This window comes from Pleurodeles waltl, chromosome 5 (genome assembly GCF_031143425.1).
Source record: "Pleurodeles waltl isolate 20211129_DDA chromosome 5, aPleWal1.hap1.20221129, whole genome shotgun sequence".
NCBI classification, from domain to species: domain Eukaryota; kingdom Metazoa; phylum Chordata; class Amphibia; order Caudata; family Salamandridae; genus Pleurodeles; species Pleurodeles waltl.
The window spans coordinates 215079733-215103333 of record NC_090444.1 but is presented as its reverse complement, the minus strand read 5'-3'; the positions used below and the strand labels follow the sequence as shown (position 1 = coordinate 215103333).

Below are 23601 nucleotides of genomic sequence, written 5' to 3'. Positions count from 1 at the left end.
GCCTATTCAGACGATCACTAGGAAAATAAAATGTGTGCCAGTGAGGCATGCAATGGAAGCAGGCAGTAAACTTCGATAATCTAGAAGCTAACCTGGTCTGTTGCAACAGTTCATAAACAGCTTCCAAGATAGACAGCGGTCAGGCTGCAGGTGATCTATGAGGCACTTTGGTTCTAACAATAAGCCAAAACCTGAAACCATCGGTGCCCAACATCGAAGGGAGATGGCATGTTAAGCTGTGCTTCCCCCTCCTTGGTTAGGCAACCCGTTAAAGCAGATGGGGGGCTGCAGAGTGCAGACACATGCTTCTTCTATGTTGTTCTAATAAGGAGTTGCAAGGATTTTTCATTTACACCCCTCATAGTTAGGGCTGTCATTTCACTGCATTCAACAGGAAAATCATAATGGATGGATGCAAGAAACAAAGGGTTCAAATCCTAAGAACTTCACAGTTCTTCATTCCCTTTGCAAGAACAAACACTGCAGCAGAATCAGCAAGACCCTGTTGTGCCACACTAACCCCTTTCTACTGTAGTACATTGCGTAGAACTGGATTGCTTCCCTCCTTTGGTTAATCTTGCAACCTCTTACAATACACACAACCATTCCATATGTAAGCGCGGATTTCTGGGCTTCCAGCTATCAAGTTGCACACCTGCTGCAATGCTCATTTTCAAACTGGAAGGTCCCTGAGTCCGAACACCGGTGGGGACATCTTAGCCATTCATTCTTCAAACTGATGACATCCAGTCCATCTAGTGACAGGCAGTATTAGTCACCAAAAGAAAAAAAAAAGGAAAAGATTCCATTGTGCAACGGGTGTCAGAACCAGGACGTCTTACATTTTACTCACTTAGCAACAACCTTTCCGATGTATCACTGTTCTGGAGGTAAAGATAAATAACCCCAGGCCATATTTGAAGGATGTGCTCATGACACCTAAAACCCAGGAGGTAAAGCAGGAAGGAATGCTCGGACTGCAAGAGACATTTTCTTTCCAGAGGGACTCTAAATTTCGCTGATCTCAGTCGGAGGCTGTTTGGAGGAAATCACATTTTTAAAGAAACCTGATCACCGCAACAGCCTACCATTTCTCTTACGAATCAATTGCAGGCCTTCTGCCTATTGGGGGTGAGGGGTCGCAACAAACGCCCCAAGCCTGTCCGCATTTAGTCCCCTTTGTCCACCTCCCGTACATGTGCAGACAATGGAAAAGTAAGGGAGGCAGAGACAGATAGAGTTGCCTGCAGCCAGTTTTCCGCCAAATCTTCTCCATCTTCCTTTGTCTTTCAGTAAAGCCCTGTTCGGTGCTGCGGAGGGAGCCAAGCATACAGACCCCAGTATGTGCAGGGAGAGCAGCCCTGCAGCCTGCTTCCAGTTTAACAGCCCAAGGGCTGCAACCTAGCCTGCCGCCTGGCACCTCCCCTGCGGCCCACTCATTGGTGCAGCGAGATGACCACTGCCGCCATTGGCCGCCATTAACCCCAGCCATTCCCTTCGAAACACTTCCTGTTGGAAAGTTACCTTGAGCTGTGCGCAGAGGTCAGGGCTACAAGCTGGAAAGAGGTTGATGCACTAGGGGAAACCTGAATTCACGTGAAATACATTGACACCACCCTTGGCTAGAGACTGCCCAGGTTAAGGTTCAACACAGATATTATAAATTGTAAATAAATAAATATCAATGCTTTGGTGATATACACAGAACCTAGAAAGCTGCCTAGTGGCATAAGGATCAATACAATTAAGTAAGAACATTTCATAACAATTTAAACGTACACAAAACAAGTTGGCCTCTGCCCTCGTTCCAACCACCGGGGACCGCACACAGGCACACTCAGTAAAAAGAGTCCAAGCCAAAAAAAAGCGGGAGTGGGGCAGGGTGCAGACAACCGAAGAAGAGCAAATGTGACCAAGGTAACAGCCTGATTTACAGCCCTGTTTACAGTGAGGCTAAGCTGAGAACCAGGATGCTCTGCAAATGAAAAGGTAGGCTTCACGGAACATGAACAGGAAACGAAGAGAAAAAAAGTCCCCCAAACAACAGATGAACACAACAAAGCGTAATTATACAGTGATTGGTCTCTGCTCCCAAAGAAAAAAGGAGGGGCAAAGAAGCATGACTGGCCACTAGCAAACAAGGATTTTTAAAGGACACTGAAACAAACAAATGAAATGGCTTTAAGCCCACAGAAAAATTCTACTTGAAAAGTATACAAGAGGTTGTACACTTACGCGCAACCTAAAAACTAGCCTTCCCTGACAACTCCTATTTAACACCCCAGCATTTCACAACTCTCCAACACATTCCATGTTCCCTCCTCTCTGATTAATTGTGTCACCCTCAAAGGAATGCATGTTTTTTCACAATATTTCCAAAAACATACTGAATAAATAGAATTTTTACTGGTAAACCTGTAATTTCTCCCTGGCATTTCTGACTCATGACTTTCTCTTGCTAATCACTACCACACACAAATGAAAAGTGACTTGCCCAGCACTCTGCACAAACAGTCTCCCAATGATCCAAAGCAAAATATGTTCCTGTGGAAGCCTACAAAGAGGCCCAATAATCGGATACAAATACAGCAATATAACTTGCACCCTCACTGTACATTGCTAATTACCTCTCATGTTACATCACTCATGACATTTTCTATGACATCATTGATAACATCACTGCAACATTTGAAAGTATATTACTCATGACACCACCGTGCATGGCAGGGGAGCGAGTTACAGTTGCCTTAGGGAATGAGCTATAGTTACTAAAATAACTATAAGTGGTGAATATCTGTGTATTTTGAGTTCATAAATGTATGTGGTCACTGAAATTTTCACCTAACTATAACGTCACTTAAACATTTGTTTTTTTAATGAATAAATATATATATATATATGCAAATACATATATAAACATATGTTGAATAAAGCTAAATACATACCTGTATAGTATACATGCAGATGAACAGAGCGCAATATACTATTCATCAGTGTGGATAGGGGCCAATATTTCACAAAAGGCAAAGTATAGGGTCCTTCAATCAATTCTATCATAGCTATTTATTGTATATGTAACTACCAAAAACCTGATTACATAATATACATGTCATAATCTCTGTTTTTGTTGTTCCTGCCCTGAGAGTTAACCTTACAGGAGAGGAACTATATCAACTAATCCCTTGTTTCTTAAGGCCATTTGGGGTGTTGGCACCCAAACATTTCATTCCTGCCTGGTCTGCTGTGGGTTCCACTGCTAGACAGAGTGGTCTTCTTGCCCTTCTCATGGAAGGGTAGAGAGCAGCTTCAACATAGATGGAGTTAAACCACAGGGTCCAAGAAAACTGAATCTGTGATAATAAATGACGCAAAAATGACGAAACACTTCTATGATGAACAAATCATAAGAGACCTATAAAGTATAAATTCACTTTTTTACATTGACATCTATGAAGAACCATTTAAATGAATATCACTCTCACCCTTAACCTTAAATATAAACCTAATCACAACCCTAACTGAAACGTAGGCTATATATTAATTATATCCATAATCCTGTGATTCTAAAATCATTAATTTCCCTACCCCATCACAATTATTACAGCTATGTAACCAACAAACTCATCTATACTCAAAGAAAAACATTAATCACAGCTCCAAGCCTAACAATTAAACATTAACTTTAATTTTCATCTTAGCCTTAACAGTAAAACTAACCCAACATTGCTAAAATCATTAATAAAAAAATGCATTTCCAATATTTTATGAATTTTAGTCTTTATAACTAAATATAAAAATTAACCATAATACATTTTTGTTCATTTTCATTCTTCTTTTTTCATATATTACCCGAAAACCCACTAAGACTAATTTTAGAAAAATCTGTTTTTTTCTGCTTGTTTTCCTTCTATCCATCCGTCAGTAATAAGCATTAAATGTCACTAAATGTTGCCTCCAGTGCCTGCTGCCAGCAGGAAAACTACACAAAGAACTCTGGCCCATGAAGTTGAAAATTATGTTTGCACACCAGGAAAAGGCCAGAGAAAGATGTCAATACACCTGTAGCCAGAGAAGGGGCTCCTCCCCAGCCCCATGTCTCCCCAGAAAAAGAGGGAATGGATGACTGGGACAGGGAACAACTTCAAGCTTACTTTCAAACGGAATGCACATTTCTTGTAGAAAAAAAAATATTGTGTGAAAATCAGGTTAGAGTGAATTAGTGGTTAGGCCTCGTGCCCCTAAGAAGTTAAATTGGACACATTCGTGAAGGCAAGATATTTAGGTGCTTTTTCCTTCCCTAACCACTTACCTTAACATTTAACTTTAGGTTTCGTACTTCCTCATATCACTGCGTGCTCTCTAGTAATTTTATAATTTCATTTATGCAGAAATGTATATTTATTATCCGTCATTTTCGCTTTAATACTATTGTTAAAATGTTTCTTTTTAAAGCCTATTAAGTAAAGGTGTAAAATTAAGAGGAGAAAGTTGATATTTATGTAGCAAAATTATCTTTTGAAAATCGTAAGCAATGCTCCACTAATTGGAGGCTCTTACGTACCTTGCGTACTTGCGTTCTTTAACAACAGAAATTTGTACGCCAGACTTTATTCTCCGCTAAGGCCTTATGGTTGCAAATACTATTTGCAAAGTGCTGATCAGGAATCCTGCAAAACATTGATATCAGTAACTGTAAACTTGCTGAGGGGGTTGATATCCACTGCCAAAGGCCCACTGAGGCATATCCAAGCATCCTGTGGAGTTCTGTGTATATTGGAGTCTGTAGTATCAGAGAAGCGTTTCAAGGAAGAAGTAAGTCAGCACGCCTTGGCCTTGAGGGCCCTTGAAGGCATGCAATGCAAGTGCCAAAAGTAAGCTACAGCACAGGTAGAAGGCACACACAAACATAAAAAATATCTCAGGGTTGTCATTATGCACAAACATTCTCACACAAATCAGTAAGAACTATTAAAAACAGAGGTGTTTTGCAGCAATTCGTTTTCAGTTTTCTTTAATTAGAAAAAGTTATGTGTTAAATAATATGAGTAACTTGTAACTGACTTCATACCATTCATCCTGTGTTTTGATTTCATTGACCGCACGCCGCAAAATGTGCAACGTCTATTGTGCCTGGCATGTTTTTCTCAAAGAACTCGCTGGAGGAAGAAGCCTTTGCTAATGTCCAAGGCTTTTCCTGCTAACAGATTGCATTCCATTCATTCAAGACTTTTTTCTATTGTTTATGTAACTCGTTTGCTCTGACACCTCCAAATGACATTAGGTCAGAAGGGCTGAATCAATATTCAAGTAGTGGGACTGTTAGGTGGGTAGGGTTATATGACGTTTTCTAATGCTGAAATGTGATTTGCCAAAATAATGATACTTTTGCTCGCACCATGCTGACATTGCAGTTTATATCATTTTTCATGGTGAAATTGGCCATATAATTCCTCAAATTTGGGGTGAGACAAACTTGTATAGGTTTCTATTAGGGATGCTGTCTGATTCTCTCTAATTTGCTGCGCTTTTAGGACTCAGGGGCAAAATACAGGAACAACAGTCCTGGGACTGCCGTACCCGCAGTGGCGTACCAATCGCCACTTCCTTGCCGGTCTGAATACCAGATTAGGAAGCTGGCGGTCGGGCCACCACCAGACACCCTCCAGCACCAGGATTATGGATCCCCACAGCAGTGGCGTGATCAGTGGTGGCGGTGCAATACCACCACCACCGGGCTGATCACAGCCTGCCTTTCTGCCGAGCTTTTCATGGCAGGGACCTTGCTATGAAAAGCTTGGCAGAAAGGCAGGGAAGGGGCCCCAGACAGGGCCCAAGGGTGATTTCACCAATTGGGCAGTGTGGCTGGGGGCACATGTTGAGTCCACCTATGCCTGCACTGTTGGTGAACATTGTGTGCCATGCACAAAATTGTGCATGGCTCACAGTGCACCCGTGGTGCATGTGGCACTGCACTATGGCGGCATGTGTTGCAAGCTCACTTTCTGAGCCGAGGCATGCCGTTGAAGTGCCACCGCTGCAGACACTACTGCCAGCCTGGCCGAAGTGTTGTGATACAGTGGTGGGTAAGCTGCCGGCGTCCTCCCAACTGTCGTACTGGCGGTCCGGCAGTCAGACCGCCAATTTATTAATTAGGCCCTTAGTCTATTTTTGATATTTTGCTCAATGCTGTATTTACTCATATTCTGGGAGCCTTTATGGCAATTGATTTCTGCCTCAGTTCAGGAAGAACCTCAAGACCTGGCTTTTCAACTGATCTCTGAGGACACCCCCTAGCGCCTTGAGACCCTATGGGTGAGTAGTGCACTCTAGAAATGAGTGATTAATTAGCTGATTGATGGCTAGGCCTTTGGACCGAGTCATTGAGTTTGCTGTTGCATTTTTCATTTTTCTGTACTTCACTTTAATATTTTAATACACCTTAATGGTTTTTCCAAATTACAGATCGCAAACTCACTTTGTGAGCCATGCTTCATTACTGGCTATATTTTGAAATGAGGTTTGAAACTTGTCTTTTGGCACACATTGCCTTATCTATTTCTGAGGAAAACATCGTCCCCGGCCAGTATAGTAGAGATTGCTACCACAAGCAAAATGGTCATTGGCAGAGATATGTGGTTAAACTGCATGGCAAAGGTTCAAATCTCAATAGGTTAAAAAAGTCTTTTATTCTTGAAAACTTTTTACAATATTCATAACACACACAAATAAAACAATCTTAAGCTTGAGGGGACAAATCAACAATTTGATAGCAAGATCGGGCCAACCTACTCAATGTGTGCATATATGGAGAATAGAGATTCAATGGTTATGAGAATAAACTGTAAGCTTCCAATTTCCTTCTGACATGGGTTTCAATAAGGACCAAATGAAAGAACCATGCGCAGAGCCAGTGCTCATCTTAACTATCAAAGGATGATTTTGTTCTGAGGTACACGGGATGCAGACCCTTATAAACATTTTAAGGCCAGGTAGAATAAATTACGTTAAACTCTCTATCTACCAGGTAGAAAATGCAAAGGTGCAATCAGGAGGAAGGCACCAGCCATCACATCTGGAACCTCTACAAATTAGGCTAGCAACGCAGTTATTTCTGCAATTATTGAAGCTGCTAAGACAGAATGTCTGAGAAAGAAAATCTGAAAAGTCAATTTTTGAGCAAGCTAGATGTATAAAAGGGGGGTTCCTGAGAATGAAGGCAGCTTTAAAAAAAATATCAGGAACAAAACATTCCTCTCTCTATTAACATCCCTTATAAACTAAGAAATCTAAAACAGTGGTTCCCAAACTGTAGTCCGGGGACCCCTGGGGATCCGTGGTGACTCCTCATGGGGTCCACAACTGCTTAGAAAATTAGGTAATCCCAACATATTGGGTCCCCAGCTTTCAGTAATAACTCAGTGGGGGCGGTCCCCGGATTCCAATATTGATTCACTGAGGGTCCCTAGGTTCCTGTAATGATAAAGCAGGGGTGTACAGAAGTCAAAAGGTTGGGAACCAGCGATCTTAAACATCTAGTGAAATCTTCTCCTGATTCATATATAAAATATAGAACAATCTACCCGAGAAAATCCACATAATCTTTAACTTTTTTTTAAATGTATTTGTTTATTCATTTTGTAATATAACAATGAGCATACAACAGATGTCAGCAAAGAAAGTCCCGCAGAACATAAGTACATAGATGACATAAATTAGTCCCGACCTAGTTTTCAGGCTTGATCCAGAAACCAACAGCACCAGCAGAGAACACAGCGAGTGCATAGCCTGGAGATATCCCAGGCCCACTAGAAGAGCCCGATCCACTGCGGTATACACATATCAAAACATAAATCCAGGGACGTGCGTCTAGAAACATAACATCTTAGGGACTAGAAGCCAGTACAGAGCCAACAAAGTCAAAGAGAGTAAGAGAGGAGGCAGACATAGAAGGGACACGGAGGGCACCACAACCAACCAGTTTCATACCACGGTCATATCACAGGAGAAGAGCAATGGAGATAACAGTCACTCTGCGCGTGGGCATTCATACGATTCAAATGCAGCCGCACTATAAGGACTCCAGAAAGGGGCGCAGCGGAGCTGAGATATCCCTAAGCCAAGACCCCTCAGGAGCTAACTCCCAAAAAATCATAAATTGTTCTTGGCAGAAGGAGGCGTCACGCAGCCAATCAGAGCCGCAAGGGGCTCAACCCCAACCCCAGTACAGTGCAAACCTGCGCTTAGCCAGAAGAAGAAGCAGGCCCACCAATTTCCTATATCTCGGCCGTACCTCATCAACACATCCAAGCAGCGCCATCCTAGGGGAAACGGGCTGCCGCAAGACAGTCATCTTCCCAATCATATGTATTACCTCCGTCCAAAAGGCATGGACTTCGGCACACTCCCACGCAAGATGGAGAAAGCCAGCATTAGGGGAACAACATCGTTCACAGCGCACATCAGCTCGCAGGCCCATGGAGCACAGGCCACGTGGAGTATGGTATAAGCGGTGTAGAAACTTGAAGTGAATCAGGCGCAGCCTGTAATTGGGCAACAAAACTTGAATGTGCGCACAGCATCTCCGCCACACCTCCTCAGAAATAGGCTCTCCAACATCTGCCTCCCAGCGAGCCCTGAAAGAGCTCCCCACGTCACTGTGCTGATCCTGCATGCAACTGTACAATTTAGTAATGAGCTTACGTGGCGACTGAGTGCGACACAGCACCTCCAAAGCCTGACACACCAAAGGAGTTCCCGGGGGGCCAGAAAAGCAAGCACACAACATGGCGCAGACATGCAGAACGTACAGACGCAGCAACGCTGTAGCGTCCTCGTCACGGAGCGCATCCCCAGGAGATATCAGACGTCCATCAACAAACCAGTCACCCAATTCAGTTAAATTCACAGTATGAAGAAATATACGTAGCCTCACATCTCGAAACATCTCGGCATCTGCGATGGAAAGAACTGGCATCGAGGGGGCAAACAGCACACTCAATCCAGAGTCATTCAATAAGGCCATCCAAGACCATGAGGTGCACGCCAGTGTGTCAACTACGCGCGCCCTAGACCGGGCGGGGTTACCGAGGATACGGGTCAAGCCATCCGGCCACACTGCGTCACTCTCAGGAGCAAGATGAGGAAAGTATCGAATTGGACATAGCCAGTAATACGCAAAGTGAGCCTGAGCACAATAGTAATATACTTCCATGTCAGGGGCGGCGAGGCCCCCCAGCTCAAACGGTAACGTCAGCTTCTCCCAGGCAATTCTGGGCTGCCCACTGGCCCAAGCCAGATGAATCAAAGCAGAGCGAAGACGCCGCAGAAAGCTCACCGGAAGAGGAAGAGGGAGATTTACAAACAGATACAAAAATGTTGGCAATACCACCATTTTAGCGATGGCAATATGCCCAATAAGCGACAGCGGCAGTGAGCGCCAAGCCTTGACCCTATCCTCCAGCCACAATATAGCCTTGCCATAATTGGCCATCCAGAGAGTCTCCACATCACCGCTCAGCCAAACGCCCAAATATCATACAGGGCCACAAGACCATCCAAATGGGTACCGAGAAGGGAAGTCCACTACACACGCAGGCAGTGGCAACACCACTGACTTAGACCAGCTGATCGCGATCCCAGAGAAGGTACCAAAGCGCACAATTTCATCCAGCAAAATATCAAGATTCCTCCGCGGTTCACGGACATACAGCGCTATGTCGTCCGCATACATGGAAATTAATATCAGACGCTGCCGAAACGGCAGACCTTTAACATGATGGTGTTGTCTCAGCCATGCCGCAAGGGGCTCCATGACCACAGCAAATAATAACGGAGACAGAGGGCATCCCTGGCGAGTTCCACGAGCAACCAGGAAAGGGTCTGAAATTTTCCCGTTTAAGCGCAGCCTGGCGGTGGGGGCAGAATACAGTAAACGTATCAAATTCACAAAACGCACGCTCAGCCCCACCCTTGTATTCCCAAGCTAATGAATCAAAGGCCTTTGTAGCGTCCAGGAACATCGCCACCACGTCTTCCTCAGCTCGAACGGAACTGGCGGCTGCGAAGAACGTGCGCAAATTGTGAGATGTAGTTCGACCAGGCACGAACCCCGACTGATCCAGGAGCACCAATTTCAGGAGCAGCAGCTGTAACCGCACCGCGATCATTTTGGCCAAGATTTTGTTATCAATGTTTATCATAGACAACGGGCGGTACGAGTTGCTGCAATATGGATCCTTACCAGGTTTGAGTATAGTAACAATCAAGGCCTCACGAAGGGAGGCGGGGAGCAAACCTGTCTCCATCGCCTCCGCATATACCTCCAAAAGATAAGGAGCAAGTATCCCAGCATACTCCTTCTAAAACGCAGGAGTCAATTCACATAATCTTTAACTTGCTACCCTTTTTCAGCTAATTTATATCTCAACTTTTCTCCTCCCAGTTCAACACGTAACAGTGCCATATTCTTAAAGAAGAACACATTACGCTAGAAGAACAACTGTGTTATGTTCCCTCAATGAACACAATTGTCCCACCCAAACCATCTTCTTGGAGTTAACATGTTACTCTGTTGTCTACTAAGGGCCTGATTCACAAAGGGACTTACGACTCATAAAAGTTACGAGTGTGGAGTCTCCGCATTCGGGATGGAATCTCCACACTACAGTTCTCTATGCAGAGATTCCTCCCCTAGTGCAGAGACTTTGCACTCACAAGTTTATGAGTCATAAGTCCCTTTGTAAATCGAGCCCTGAGTTACTGAAATATAACTTTAATTGTTTTTAATTCTCTGCTAAGTGCTTTGTTTTGATGCAGGCTAAATAAATATTCTATATAACTCAAATAATAAACACTATACCTATATCATGAATTCTTAAGCAAACACAAATGAAATGTAAAGAACAGTGTGTGTGTGTCCACAAGAACAGTAACGTGTGTGTAAATGTGTTATTCCCATTTCACAAGGTCACTAACACGTACTTGGGTGCAAAAAGTGGATATATTAATTTACGAACCCTGTGCAATCATAATTTAGTAGGTGTGCAATCTGCACCCAATTTTAGCGGGACAACTGGGATTGGGCCCTAGTCTTTTTGCTAACTGTCTATGGTGCAGGAGGTATCTGTTTCTGTTGTATTTACCCCGATTCCTTTCGGCTAATGACAGTTGCTGCACTTATATGGCATGCTCCTTAGAGTAAATCTTTAGACACTGATAATGGTTGCATGTGCGTAGAATTCCTATATCTCAACATCCAGGACATATTGTTTGGGTTCAAGGAAAACAAGTTTTCATCCTTACTTTGTCCAAAGGACAAGTAGGCTAGGCTAAACCTCTGCAGCACAGACCCTTTGGCTGGCAGTTAACAGTACGACAGTATGGCTGAGGGAAAGAAAACTGTCTGCCAATGAACAATCTCTACGTTGTCCAGAATTGTATATACTGTATAAGATTCAATAATACAAAGCCATTACTATTAGCATGTACACTGCAAGGAAATGCAATGAGCTGTAAGCTCAGCTTGCATTATTGAAAGTGATCCAATCTAAAAAATGTATACACTTTTCATAACTGTAACAATTTGGGGCTATTTATTATGTGTCAGTGCCATGATATCCTTGAGGGTGATAGTGCGCTTTACAAATACACATAACTTAACATGCTCTCAGAGTGCATCCTGATTTTATGCAAATACATAAACATAAAAGCAAGATTGTTGCTTAATTTCATAACACAATGTACTCAAAAACTGGAACTTGAAAAAAAACGTTTTTGCTAAACTATTGTACAACTTTAAATACCATTTCTCTGAGGAATCATTTAGGAAAACATATCTGATGCATGCCAATGTTTTAAAAAATATATATATATGTATTTGAGAATCAGTGTAAAATCTTCTTGCACTGAGGCAGTTTTACACCTTTCAGGAATTCACAAGAGCTTACAGACGTAGGCCTGAAAACTGTACTTGTTACACACGTGTAACATATTTGGTCATCACAAAATCTGCAGAGCAATTGCAAATTGACCTATTTTTTCTTTTTTCTGCAGAGAAAAGCTATTTTCTCTCACAGAAACACCTTTCCCTACACCTAGATCCTCGAAAAAGGTTTTAATCCTCTCCTTGTCATAAATAAATTGTAATCCTTTCCAGTGTGGGAAGAGATTGAAGAGGAATTGGTGCACACCCTTAAACATTTAAGTTTGTGGTCTTGGACAAAGTTGCCGGGCATTACAGCCCTGAAGTTAATCCATTCTGCCTACCTCCACCCACAGTATATGCATTTGTAGAAGGCAGCATAATCGGAGCTGGCATATTCAGAGAGGCAATCATCTGAGCTCTGATACAATGAGAACACTGCTATAATTCCTCACCTCGCTGCATGGCACAACAAAGGGACAAATACATTACAAAATTGAGGATTTCACATCCCAGGATTGCATTGCAAACACTGCAATACAAGCAATATAATGGAGGAATAGCTCTCCCAGACGTCTGGCCATATTACTGGGCAGCGCATTTAACAGCGAACTACGATTGGGGATACACGCCCAGGGGCTATTGTGCATATGCCCTAGAGAGAAGCCAATTCCACCCCCCACTCATTCCGGCACTACCTGTATGGAGGGAAAGGGACAGGAAAGTTATTGACGGAAACACAGCTGACTATAGATGTCTGGAAAGGGGAAGCAAAGACCATTGGATAGGCCATGCTACTAACAAAGGAAACCCCTCTATGGGAGGGGACCCACTTAAGGGAAATCTGGGAATTACATAGATTTGGACCATGGGACATGATTGGCATCTCCAAATTAGGAGATTTGTTAGAGGAGGAAAAACTCATTCTAATCAGTTCACTACAGAGGGAATACCAGCTAAACCAAAACCAACACTACAAATACATACAATTACAGCATGCCTGGAAGACAGAGAGACTAGACACAACAGACATCCTGGGCTATGCATCATTAGAGGGGAGACTACTATAGGGGTAAGTAGAGGAGAAAGCGGTCTCCTGGACCTGCAAAATGATTAATGATTATATGCCCGACTCCCTAAAGAAACTGAAAATACAATGGTAAAGGGAGGTCGGAGAACTCAACGACACAAACTGTACTGCAGCTTTAATATCCAAGGGAAGTGGCGATCAAAGCTAGGTTAAGACTCATACAATTCAAGATTCTACACATAATGTACTAGGACAGGGTCTGCCTCAGAGGTGTGGAATTTAACAAAATATCTACTTGTCCCTGGGACAGGTTGCTTCATAAATCTACTTGTCCTATAAAAAAAAAATCTACTTGTCCCGTTAGTACAATGTAGTGCAGCGACCAATTATGGTAGCAATCTCATTATGTGAGAGCTCTGATAATAGCCTCTCTGATTATTCCAAGGCTAATATTATAGTAGTGCTTGAATACTAGCAATTTAACGACCTAATATGGCAATTTCCGTATTTTTCCACCTTTCTGCAGATCTACATACTGGGGCTGGAGGAAGCAGTCACCAGCTCTTCTCTAATCTTTTCCCATACTGACAGAGGTTGGAAACTTACTCTCGACAAGGACAGAAGTAGACATTTTTCCAGGGTTGTGAAAAAAGTGGTTGGAGGGAAAGTGAACTGGTAAACACGTGTGGATGTGGAAATCTACACAGGCATATTTACTTGTGGTAAAATACACTTCACAGATGTTTTCTAGGAGTAGGATTTCCCGATGTACTTCTGTAAATTTTTGTGAATTCATAAAAGCCACTAACGCAAAGACATACCATGGGTGCACTTTTGTGACTCTCTTTAAACATTGAGCCCCTAATTAGGTGTGGCGTTAACAAAGACATTTTGTTTTTATTAGAATTCGATTTCACTTTCTATCTATTGGCTAGCTTTACTGTGAATGACAGCATTCCACTCTTCACAAGGAGTGAATTGGCACAAGTAGTAGTTTTGTTCAGTGCCAGGAACTACCGTGGCAATGTGTGCTTTTTGAGACCAAATTTGTTTATTACTCTTTGCCAAGGTTTGTTACAATGGCAAGGGCCTGGCAGCTGCCACAACAAAAAAAGTGTTACAAAAGCCATGTCAAAAAAAGACACTCTTTGGAAAAAACAAAAGACTGACAACCAGTATCGGAACGGTTGGTTTTGCCAGTGCTCGTTTATTTTCATGTTTTCATAATTGTGTTGAAAATGGTGACACTGATTTTCCATTAGGAATATTTTTTTTAAATGCTAGCATGCATCAACACATTTTACTAATTGGTGCTTCAAAGAAATAGTACCTAAAATTTCACAGTGATATAGCAAAACGTTTGTTTCCTACTTGCATTTTTTTCTGAACATTATATTTTGTAAGCAAAGAATCCCCAATCTAGCCTACAAGCTTCTGAAAATATTTGCATTAAATTAGAGAGGGTTCTGGGAGCATTATAGGTAGCCTCCTATTGTTAAACATTTTTTCAAACGTGTGTACACATTTTTTTTTTATTAGAACCACTGTCAGTATTGCAGTGTGATCTTACAAAGTTTATTTAGAGCGCTCACTTTAATAATAAAAAGCTTTGCATGAATGAACCATAAATATAAGTTCAAACAGCATTAACATAAGGAAACAAATATGACCTCAACTGTCTCAACTGCAGACAGTTTCGTTCCCTGTAAACTGACAGCCAAAGGATTTGTGCTGCAGGTAGTTGGGTCTACTTGTCCAAAGGACAAAATAAACATGAAATCTTGTCGTCCTTGACCCCAAACTATATGTCCTGGACGTCGGGCTATAGGAATTCCACACCCCTGCTTCCAACATAAATATGGGAGAGCAACGTCCCCCAACTGCCTGTGATGTGGAGCAAAGAAGAGGTCCTACCTCCACACCCTCTAGGACTATTCAGTCATACAAAACATACTGGGCTAGAATTACAGGTGAGATGAGGGCAGTGGTAGGTGTAGACATCCCAACAGAACCCAAATATGTGATTCTGGGACTACCATGCCCCAAACTGCTCTTCAGCTACCTGGGCCTAATGGTGACTAAGAGGGATGTGGCCAAGTACTGGGGAGCCTCTGAGTCACCCACACTTGGAGAACGGAAAAGAAGAATGGACCTGTACATGGTGGCTGAAAAGGTCATATGCAAGGCCAATGGTTGCCCAAAGAAGTTCATAAGATATGGGGACCATGGTGGAAATTCTATGGTATTGACATGGGGCAGTAGAAGAAGATTCTCATGATGCCATGGCAAAGTAATTCATGCAAGACTGCCTAATGCAATGTATTGCCAGATACCTGTTTGAATGCATACATTTAACAGGAAAACACTATATTATTGTAACAAATGAACAAAGACAACTCCACTTCAGCTTAACTGTTGTTGTTGAGCATGTTAAACTTGACAAAAAACCTAATAGAAATATTTATTTTCAAAACATTATGATTTCAAAGATGGTGGGTGACTTCACCATGGCCGTCCTTGAATGGGTTTTTGTTCAAATATTGCAAACATATTCAAAGATGACCATAGTGAATGTGCACAGATCCAAGAAGGCCATCTTTGAATACATTTATAACATTCAATGACACACATTTTACAATGGCCCAGCGGGAGATGTGAGTGTAGTCGGTGTCCATGACATCCATCTTTGTATGGGTTTGTTAAACAAATACAAACCCATTTCTTGGTGCTCGCTGCATGGGTGGCCATCTTGAAATGGGTAAAAAAAACATTTTAAGATGGAAGATTACTGGTAGCCCTGATTGGTGCGTAAAGGTATAACAAAATAAAGTAGGAAAGGGGTGACAGAAGATGATGACAAACAGGGAGGGACGGCAGTGCAACAAAGGAGTGAGGGTGGGGGATATTTTCATAAAACGACCAAGATGAGGAGGTTCGGGAAGCAATCAATGGACAAGCAGGGGGTATGGGGGGGGAAGAAACATGGAGAGAGAGAGTCACAAGGGGGACAGCGCATCAAAGCACATGCATTCTTAAAGAGTGTTTAAGGGAAAAGCAAAGAGTAGTTAGCTAAATGCAAGCAACATCAGCAACAGAAGGATCCGTCAACCATTCAGAACATGAGCTAAACATAAGAATAGGAGGAAAGCCATCAAATTAAGAGGAGACAACTGAGAGAGACACCAAAGCCAACTGATCATGAACAAGGAGCTGACTCAAATCCTACTCTATGTATATTGTAAACAATATGTCTGGGCAAGAGAGAACTAAAGTTGTCAGAAACCAAGACCTTAAACAGAAGGAAAGCATGTAGTGGCCCTCCATACATATAGATCTCTGCAGGCAGATATGAAAGCTCAATATCCCTTCATTGGTGGAGGGTATTTGGTTAACAAGGAATAGAAAGGGCCTTACAGGCCATGGGTGAGATTACTGCACCATCAAGCACAGGATATTAGTACAAGACCCTGAGAAAATAGCTGTGAGTTCTTTTGGACCTTACATGAGCCCGCAATCAGAGAACTAATACCTATCGGGAGATGTAAACTAATCCATGAACTTCAGTCAGCCAGTTCAGAGTATCCTGGACATCAAACAGTATATGCAAACTGTAGCATGTGTGGGGGACATAGAAGAGGTCAAACATGAAGAAGGCAACTTTGAATACTATTCTCAAAACTATGAATAAACTAGGAAAAATAGTGATGTTAGTGAACTCCCATATGGAAAAGTGTATAGGCAAAAGAGGCTAAAAGAAGAACGGCACACTTAGGTCCTGATTTAGAACTCAGCAGATGGGTTATTCAGTCACAACTGTGACAAACAGCCCGGCCGTCGAAGTCTAAATCCCATTATATACTATGGGATTTAGATTTCGGCGGATGGGCTATATGTCACCCTTGTGATGTAGTAACCCGTCCACTGAGTTCTAAATCAGGCTCTCAGTGTCTCAATTAAAGATGCTGACAGACGACTAAACATGGTAGAAGGACTAAGATTATTTCTGCCAAGAAGCAATCACTGTCCTAGTTAGCAATGATACAATATTTAAAAGGATGTGTAAATGGCAGCAAATGTGCGGGTTATTTGATTCTTTCCTGTCAAGGTGAAAAGAGCCCTCAACAAGATCCTTTAAGATATTTTAGATTAACATCTCAGCTGCAGAGATTACCTGGAACTTGTCACAAAGAAAACGTGCCAGATTTCAGACAGTATGTATTAATATGGTAAATACTTGAAATTATACGGATGGCACATTAAAACGTACCAGCACTAAAAAGACAAGATCAGAGGGCAGTCCTCTTAAACTTCTGAAAGGAACTTCTGAATTAAAGCATACCAGCAATAATGATATGCAGCTAAACTGAAGGCTTCACATGCCTTAAAGATCTTTGTATTTGCCCAAGTGGGGACAAATTCTTTTTGGGCAAAGTGAGAACTGGATCAGAAGACTTATGCATAATTCAACTAAAGAATTACAAAAAAAAGGTTCCACTGTTATCCTACAGTTCTGATTACTGATATTGGAAAATATAGTAGTAATGGCAATTTGTAGGTTCCTGTGAGAGTAACTACATTTGAGATCTGAATGAAGTGTTAGACAGGGGTGGCGCCTCCATAATAGCAGAGGAGAGTCATCCCCTTGCTCAGAGTCAGGCAGTGACAAATAATATGATAATAAAACAGTACTATTATAATTTTATTTGTCGCTGTCTCTCTGACAGCCATAGAATCTCGGGCGGGCCGGGCCATAGGGAAGAGGAGTGGTGGGCACTGTATTGCACAGCCAGTGGAGAAATGGGACAGGCCTCCTGTGCCTGAGCGAGCGTCATGCCAGCCCGCTCAGGCCAATCCTGGCACTGCTCTTGTGCTTGAAATAGCATGAGAGCAGTGCCTGAATTGGAAGCCTGTACTTTTGTTGTGACTGCCTGGAGGAGAGGGAGCGGCCAGCAGCGGGATCGGGAGCAGCAGTGGCAGGTAAGCTTTTTATTATTTTTATTTTTTCACCCCCACGACACTCCCACTCTGACACCCTCCTTGCCTCACCTCTTTTGATTGGCGGCAGCCGCCACTGGTGTTAGAACAAGAATTTAACCTCCTGCTGTGTGCAGGCCTACAATAATGTATTTGCGAGACATTGCACCAAAATTCATACTCAAATACGGCAAACAAGGTCCAAGTTATCAAAGGATAATCAAGACACCAAGGATTTTATACATAGTGCAGGAAACAGAATACTTTTTAGAAAGTTCAGTTAGTTCAGTGTATATTCAGGGTTTGGAATTCCAAGTTAGGAGGTTTTCTGATATGAAAAGTATTATTAAGCATTATACTCAGACTCATCTCTTTTCCACATATTTATGTCTGGCGTTATCGAAGACCTTTTGATTTTACTAAAATTATAAGTACAATATACTTACTAATAGGGGCATTCAGACAGCCCTCTTCATCTGTTGGTCGGTTATTGTGTTAGTCACATTTTTTCGTCTGCCCACTACTGCAAACAGTATGGAGCAATGAATCAGAACACTCCAGCCACTGACTAACATCACTATGAGTGATGGCATTCTGTCAGCTCACATGGAGCACATTCATACAAAAAGTAGCTCCCTGAAGTATCAGGGACTATTATCAAAGGGTGTGCTTTTTAAGACAAAAAATGTTTTTGCTTTTAGTCATTTCTTTAGATAGATAAGAACCTGAAAGCTTGCTCAACAATAACGTTTTTCTAAAACCATGACAAAATAAGGACTGACAAAGCCAAAAAAGGCTGGCAAGCCAACTGACATATTTGTTTTGCCAATGCTTGGTTCGTGTTGTGTTTTATTGAGTTATCTTAGACGTTCAAGTAGAAAAGAAGAACAGAACTAAGCTTTATGCAGAAAAAAAAGAGTGTATGACCCTCAATCTATTTGTAAACCCAAGCTGCATGGTCCAAGTTAGAGCACACTTTCAGACATCCACAAAGTGTCCTATGCACAGCAGGTCAATTTTACAAGTAAGATGACTTACTAAGTCTACCAATGTCCTAGAATTGTTTAAAAGGCCGGGTCCATTTGGAAAGACACTAGTGCTCATTATCAAGCCGCCGTCACCGTATGGAAAACAATTTGTGTGAACGTTTCATGTGCAGTAGGACTGTAAAAACTGAAAGTAAACCTGAATAGAAAGCAAACGTGTCTCTCTGTTTTTGTTTTCTCAGTTCATCTGCATACTAACACCTGTATTTAAAGAGGTAAAAATGCCAAAACGTGGGGCGAACAGTCACAGCACCCACTGGGAGACACTGCCAGTGGGTGCCTCACGGCTTTGGCAACTACTTTCAAAGTCAGAGCAGTTCTCATGAACCAATTGCATTTTGTGAATGGTCACCTCCGGCACTCATCGAGCGGTGGCCATTCACTGCTTTGTGGCTGCATGAGTGGGCGCAGAGCAATGGTGCATCTCTTTCTGACTCACTAAAGAGTGGACTCCACCATCTTTTTCTTGCAATGCACAGAGTCCAATTGTGAGCATTATACTGAATAAAGGGAACTGCAAAGTCCAATGGTACTTTACATCACTGGGATTGGATACTGCAGGTGCTGTGCGTGGTACTTAGCACAGGGCTGGCTTTGAGCCTTTCAAGAAGCTTTTTAAATCTGGCTTGCAGTACTTTGGACTTCTGGCACAAGGCATTGACGACCTCACTCTACAGCTGGCTTCATATCTCTCTTTTTATAAATATACGAAGTCTGCTCTGGTCCTCGCGCTTGACTGCTTTTGGCTTCAAGTATTACCCAAAACAAACATAATAAATCTCTTGCAGCCCTCTGTAGGCTGCTTTAACTATTAATCCGAAATTACACGCCTTGATCTATTTGAAAAATGTTATTACCTTCTTTCGGAAAAAAGATCCATGATTAGCAGTAAAATAAAATTCATCTTAATCTTAAAAAATGTGCTGCTGTGTAAGATTCCATATTAACAATACTGTGACCGCGTCATGGTGACACTGCATGTGACATATCCTACAGGAAACCCCAAGGCGCCGTATTTGCACCTTTATCTTTTGCCTGTCAGGCGAATGTCTGCACCGGGCAGGATATCCTTAATGATCTGCTGCTCAGGCGGGAAACTTGAACAGATCTGTTTGGAGACAATGGGGAGAATCCCAAAAACTGGGAGGAATGAGGTGGTGGTGTTTCTGCATAGTTTCTCTAACTACTTTCACTGTTTTCCTAAGTTAGCAGAGTTTGAAACATTCATTTCCTGTAATACTGAAACACTCTACACAGGCATAAAATACAGAGGTTACAGACATGACACTGAATGATTCATATTTCAGTTCATGAGAACTACCAATCTTGAAACAATTACTTTTTAGGAATAACTTTAGACCAATATGTCATAACAGAGAACACATACCATGTAACTGTAATTGTGGTACACTAATGCAAATGAGGGGTTCTGATAGCATAATTAACCAGAGGTCAAACCTTGAGTGGGTTGTAAATCTACAACTCATGTTGGCTGTGTTGGGCCATAATACACTATACACATTATTTTTTTTATACTACCAGCCTATCGCCTTCAACTTGTAAAAGGATAATGTTTACTGAAAACATCAGGTTAAAGTTTGGACAGTACTGTTTAGCTGTCTGCAGTAAAGGGAACAGAAAAAAGGTATGATAGCTAAAATCAGATGTTTGTGAGTCTATTATTTGCTGCATTATAATAAAAACAAACTAACAATCATGTTTGTGAACATTTGCCTCTAAAAGTTTCTTGAATGTCCATCCTACACTGCTAAACTAACACCGGGCCTTGAATAAAATTAGAATGTTCAGATTTTATTTATCTTACATGGAGAAGGCTGATTAAACAAATCACAGTAACGAAAAGGAAATCCGCCTAAGAGGACACCACTAAGTACATGGCATTTAGAATTTACAGAAATTATATAGCTGCGCGTATTATGGAAAATGTCACAGGTATGACAAAATCCCTGTGAAACAGAATCTTGAAACACCTGCTTTCTGCAATAAAAGCAGCCAAAAGTATAATTAACAGTTTATAACAACGACTATATTTGAATGATCTCTTATATACCTAATATTGTGCTACAAGTGAAAGCAGTATGGTTCAAAGGGAGTATACTTCATTCCCTCTCGAAGACTATTTGAAAAGAATTCTGAAGATCGCTGAACAGCGGTAGTTCTAAGAAGGCATCTGGTCTATGTAGTTGTTGTTCACAGAGGACTTGCATCTACATGCAGCCACCATCCTGTGGGTTTTATTTTCACTCGCTCCGGGGACCTCCCACCAGGCACTTGCAGTTCTCTTGGAATTATATCTCTGTCTTCTCTTGTTACAAGTTTGCTTTTTGTTCCGAGACCACATAAACAACCTGATGCAAATGAGACGGCCCCCCTTACTAGAAACAGCAGGAAGCCCGATCCTAAACACTGAATATAATAGTGAGGCTCAGCCTCGGTGCCGCTACCTCTGGACATCGACCCACAAGCATTTTTGAGTCTGGCACTGTACCTCCTGGTATGACCTGGTGATCTCTTTTCTGATCATCTCCCGGGCACGGGGCAGGCGGCAGTGAGTTGACAGATGGACAGCAGAAGACGCAGGCTCACGAACTGATGCTCCTCCCGCAACTGTCCCCGGCAACTTCGTAGGTCCGCCCTCGTCCACTTGTTGGGTCCTCCCAGGCTGTGTGCCATGCTGTCTGGCTGGCTAGTTGGAGGGCGTCCCAAGAGATCGACGACGGACGAGAGAGCGTGGCAGACTTTGCGGCCATATTGAAGTGGGATATTTTCCAGGCAGCGCTCGAGCTCTTTTCGTGCTGTGATTCGTGAAGAGCAGTTCTGTCGCAACATACGCTAGACGCTTGAACTGAAGTCTCACTCCTTGGATGTGAGTCTCATCAAAATAGACTACTGTGTTGTCACATTGTCTAGCATTGACCTGAGGGCTACTTTTTAAAAGAAGGTTAATAAAAGATTAAAAAACAATCCTCTATCTCTAAGATAATATATTTCCTAATTTCTAACATACGTCTCAACCCTTTGCAATTACAGCCGCTTGCAGTGTGGGATTTCAGATATGGTATCAGCCAACATTGACTATAGACAGGGATATGCCCAATTGAAACTCAAAAGTTTTGAATTACATTTTTTGAACATATTTGCTATTTTCAAAGCTCTCTGGCCTTTGCTAGATGTTGTATTACTGGATTACTTATTTCAGTGCTTGTCGTATCTACGGACACGATGGTGTGGTATACTTATAGCGCAGTTGAAGCGCGCTGGCACAGCAGATCACAGGATCACTGCGTTGTTTTCACTGGGTAGTAGCTCGGCGGTCGTGATCACACCGCTTCTAGCTCTCCACATTCACCGACCACACCCACCAGCCACACCCTATTTATTGGGTATCACACGTGACCCACAGGTCACAACATAACTACACAATAGGAGGGGTTGCATCCCGAACACCCCTCTCATTTTGACCAAGATGGTAGTGCACGCGGCTCCATTTCGTCACGGGCGCAATACTACATACCTCCCAAAAATCACAAAATGAAAGGCAACAAAACAAAAGTTCAGCTCAACCTGCTGTTAGCATCTGGGCTAAATCCAGTCATGTGTTATCATGAGAACTCAATCTCCTACTTCAAAGTCTAAAGGACATGATAGCCGGCGATGGCTTGCCATGTCATTTTTTTCATTCACTGGTGCAGGTGTCTATGACTCATGATAGGGACTGACATCCATCACAACGCGACCCACTGAGAGGTGACTCGGGGCGACTCCCGTCGTGGAATGTGGAGTCTGATGGTAGTCACAAAGAAATTAATATACTGCTAGCTCTGGCGCCTATTCTTGGCAGATGCAATTCGGACCACTTTGTTTAGGGTCTTCATGCATCTTCCGACCTGGCTTGGGGCTTGGGGCCATCTTGGTGTGATCCTTCAGTGTTTTATGCCAAGCAAGCATAGAAAAGCTGCAAACACCCATCCCTGGAACGGGGACCATTGTCAGTCTTTAGTTCTTTGACCATTCCGTGGGTGGCAAACATTTTTTACAGCTTCGGTATTACTTCGGGTGCTGTCAGAGTATGGACTAGTTCCACCTCTGGGTAGCGGGAGTAGTCATCTATCAGCACCATCATGTGCTTGCCATCGGGTAGGCTTGCAAATTCAAGGCTGGCTGAGATCCAGGGTTTTTTAGGTCATTTCTCTGTCTCTATGGGGACCGGCGCACTCGGCTCCCTTGTTGCCTGACACCAACGGCAGGAACGCACCAGCTCCACGACTCTCTCATCCATCATCGGGAACCACACTTTGGTACGCAGTCGGCTCTTCGTTTTTACCATGCCTTGGTGGCCAGCATGAGCAAACTGGACCGCTCTGTCAGCGAGACTGGCGGGAATCACTAACTGGTGCCCTCTAAGGAGGCACCCTTCGTCGCTGACGGTCAACTCTTGTCGAAGATGATACAGCTCTTTCATGGACTTCTGTGCTTCTGGGGTGAGGAGACGCCACTGTTTCTGCCCAGTGTGTCAGGTGTTAGTTCTCATGGCTCGCAAGGCTCGCTGTATGTTCTCATCTTCTTGGGTGGCTTGCTGTATAGCTTCTATCGAGATGGGCACAGGCCGG

The 23601-nt window shown here is 42.7% G+C and overlaps 1 protein-coding gene across 2 annotated transcripts in view; it reads right to left on the bottom strand.

Annotated features, from left to right (window-relative positions):
* Window positions 1-21682, bottom strand: part of PACC1 (proton activated chloride channel 1) — a 166417-nt gene extending 144735 nt beyond the window's left edge. For both annotated transcript variants that reach the window (XM_069233924.1, XM_069233925.1), the window contains exon 1: window positions 21480-21682. In XM_069233924.1, coding sequence (XP_069090025.1) covers window positions 21480-21515 — 36 coding nt within the window. In that variant the 5' untranslated portion in view covers window positions 21516-21682. The remainder of the gene's footprint in view (window positions 1-21479) is intronic.
* Window positions 21683-23601: the final 1919 nt, after the last annotated feature.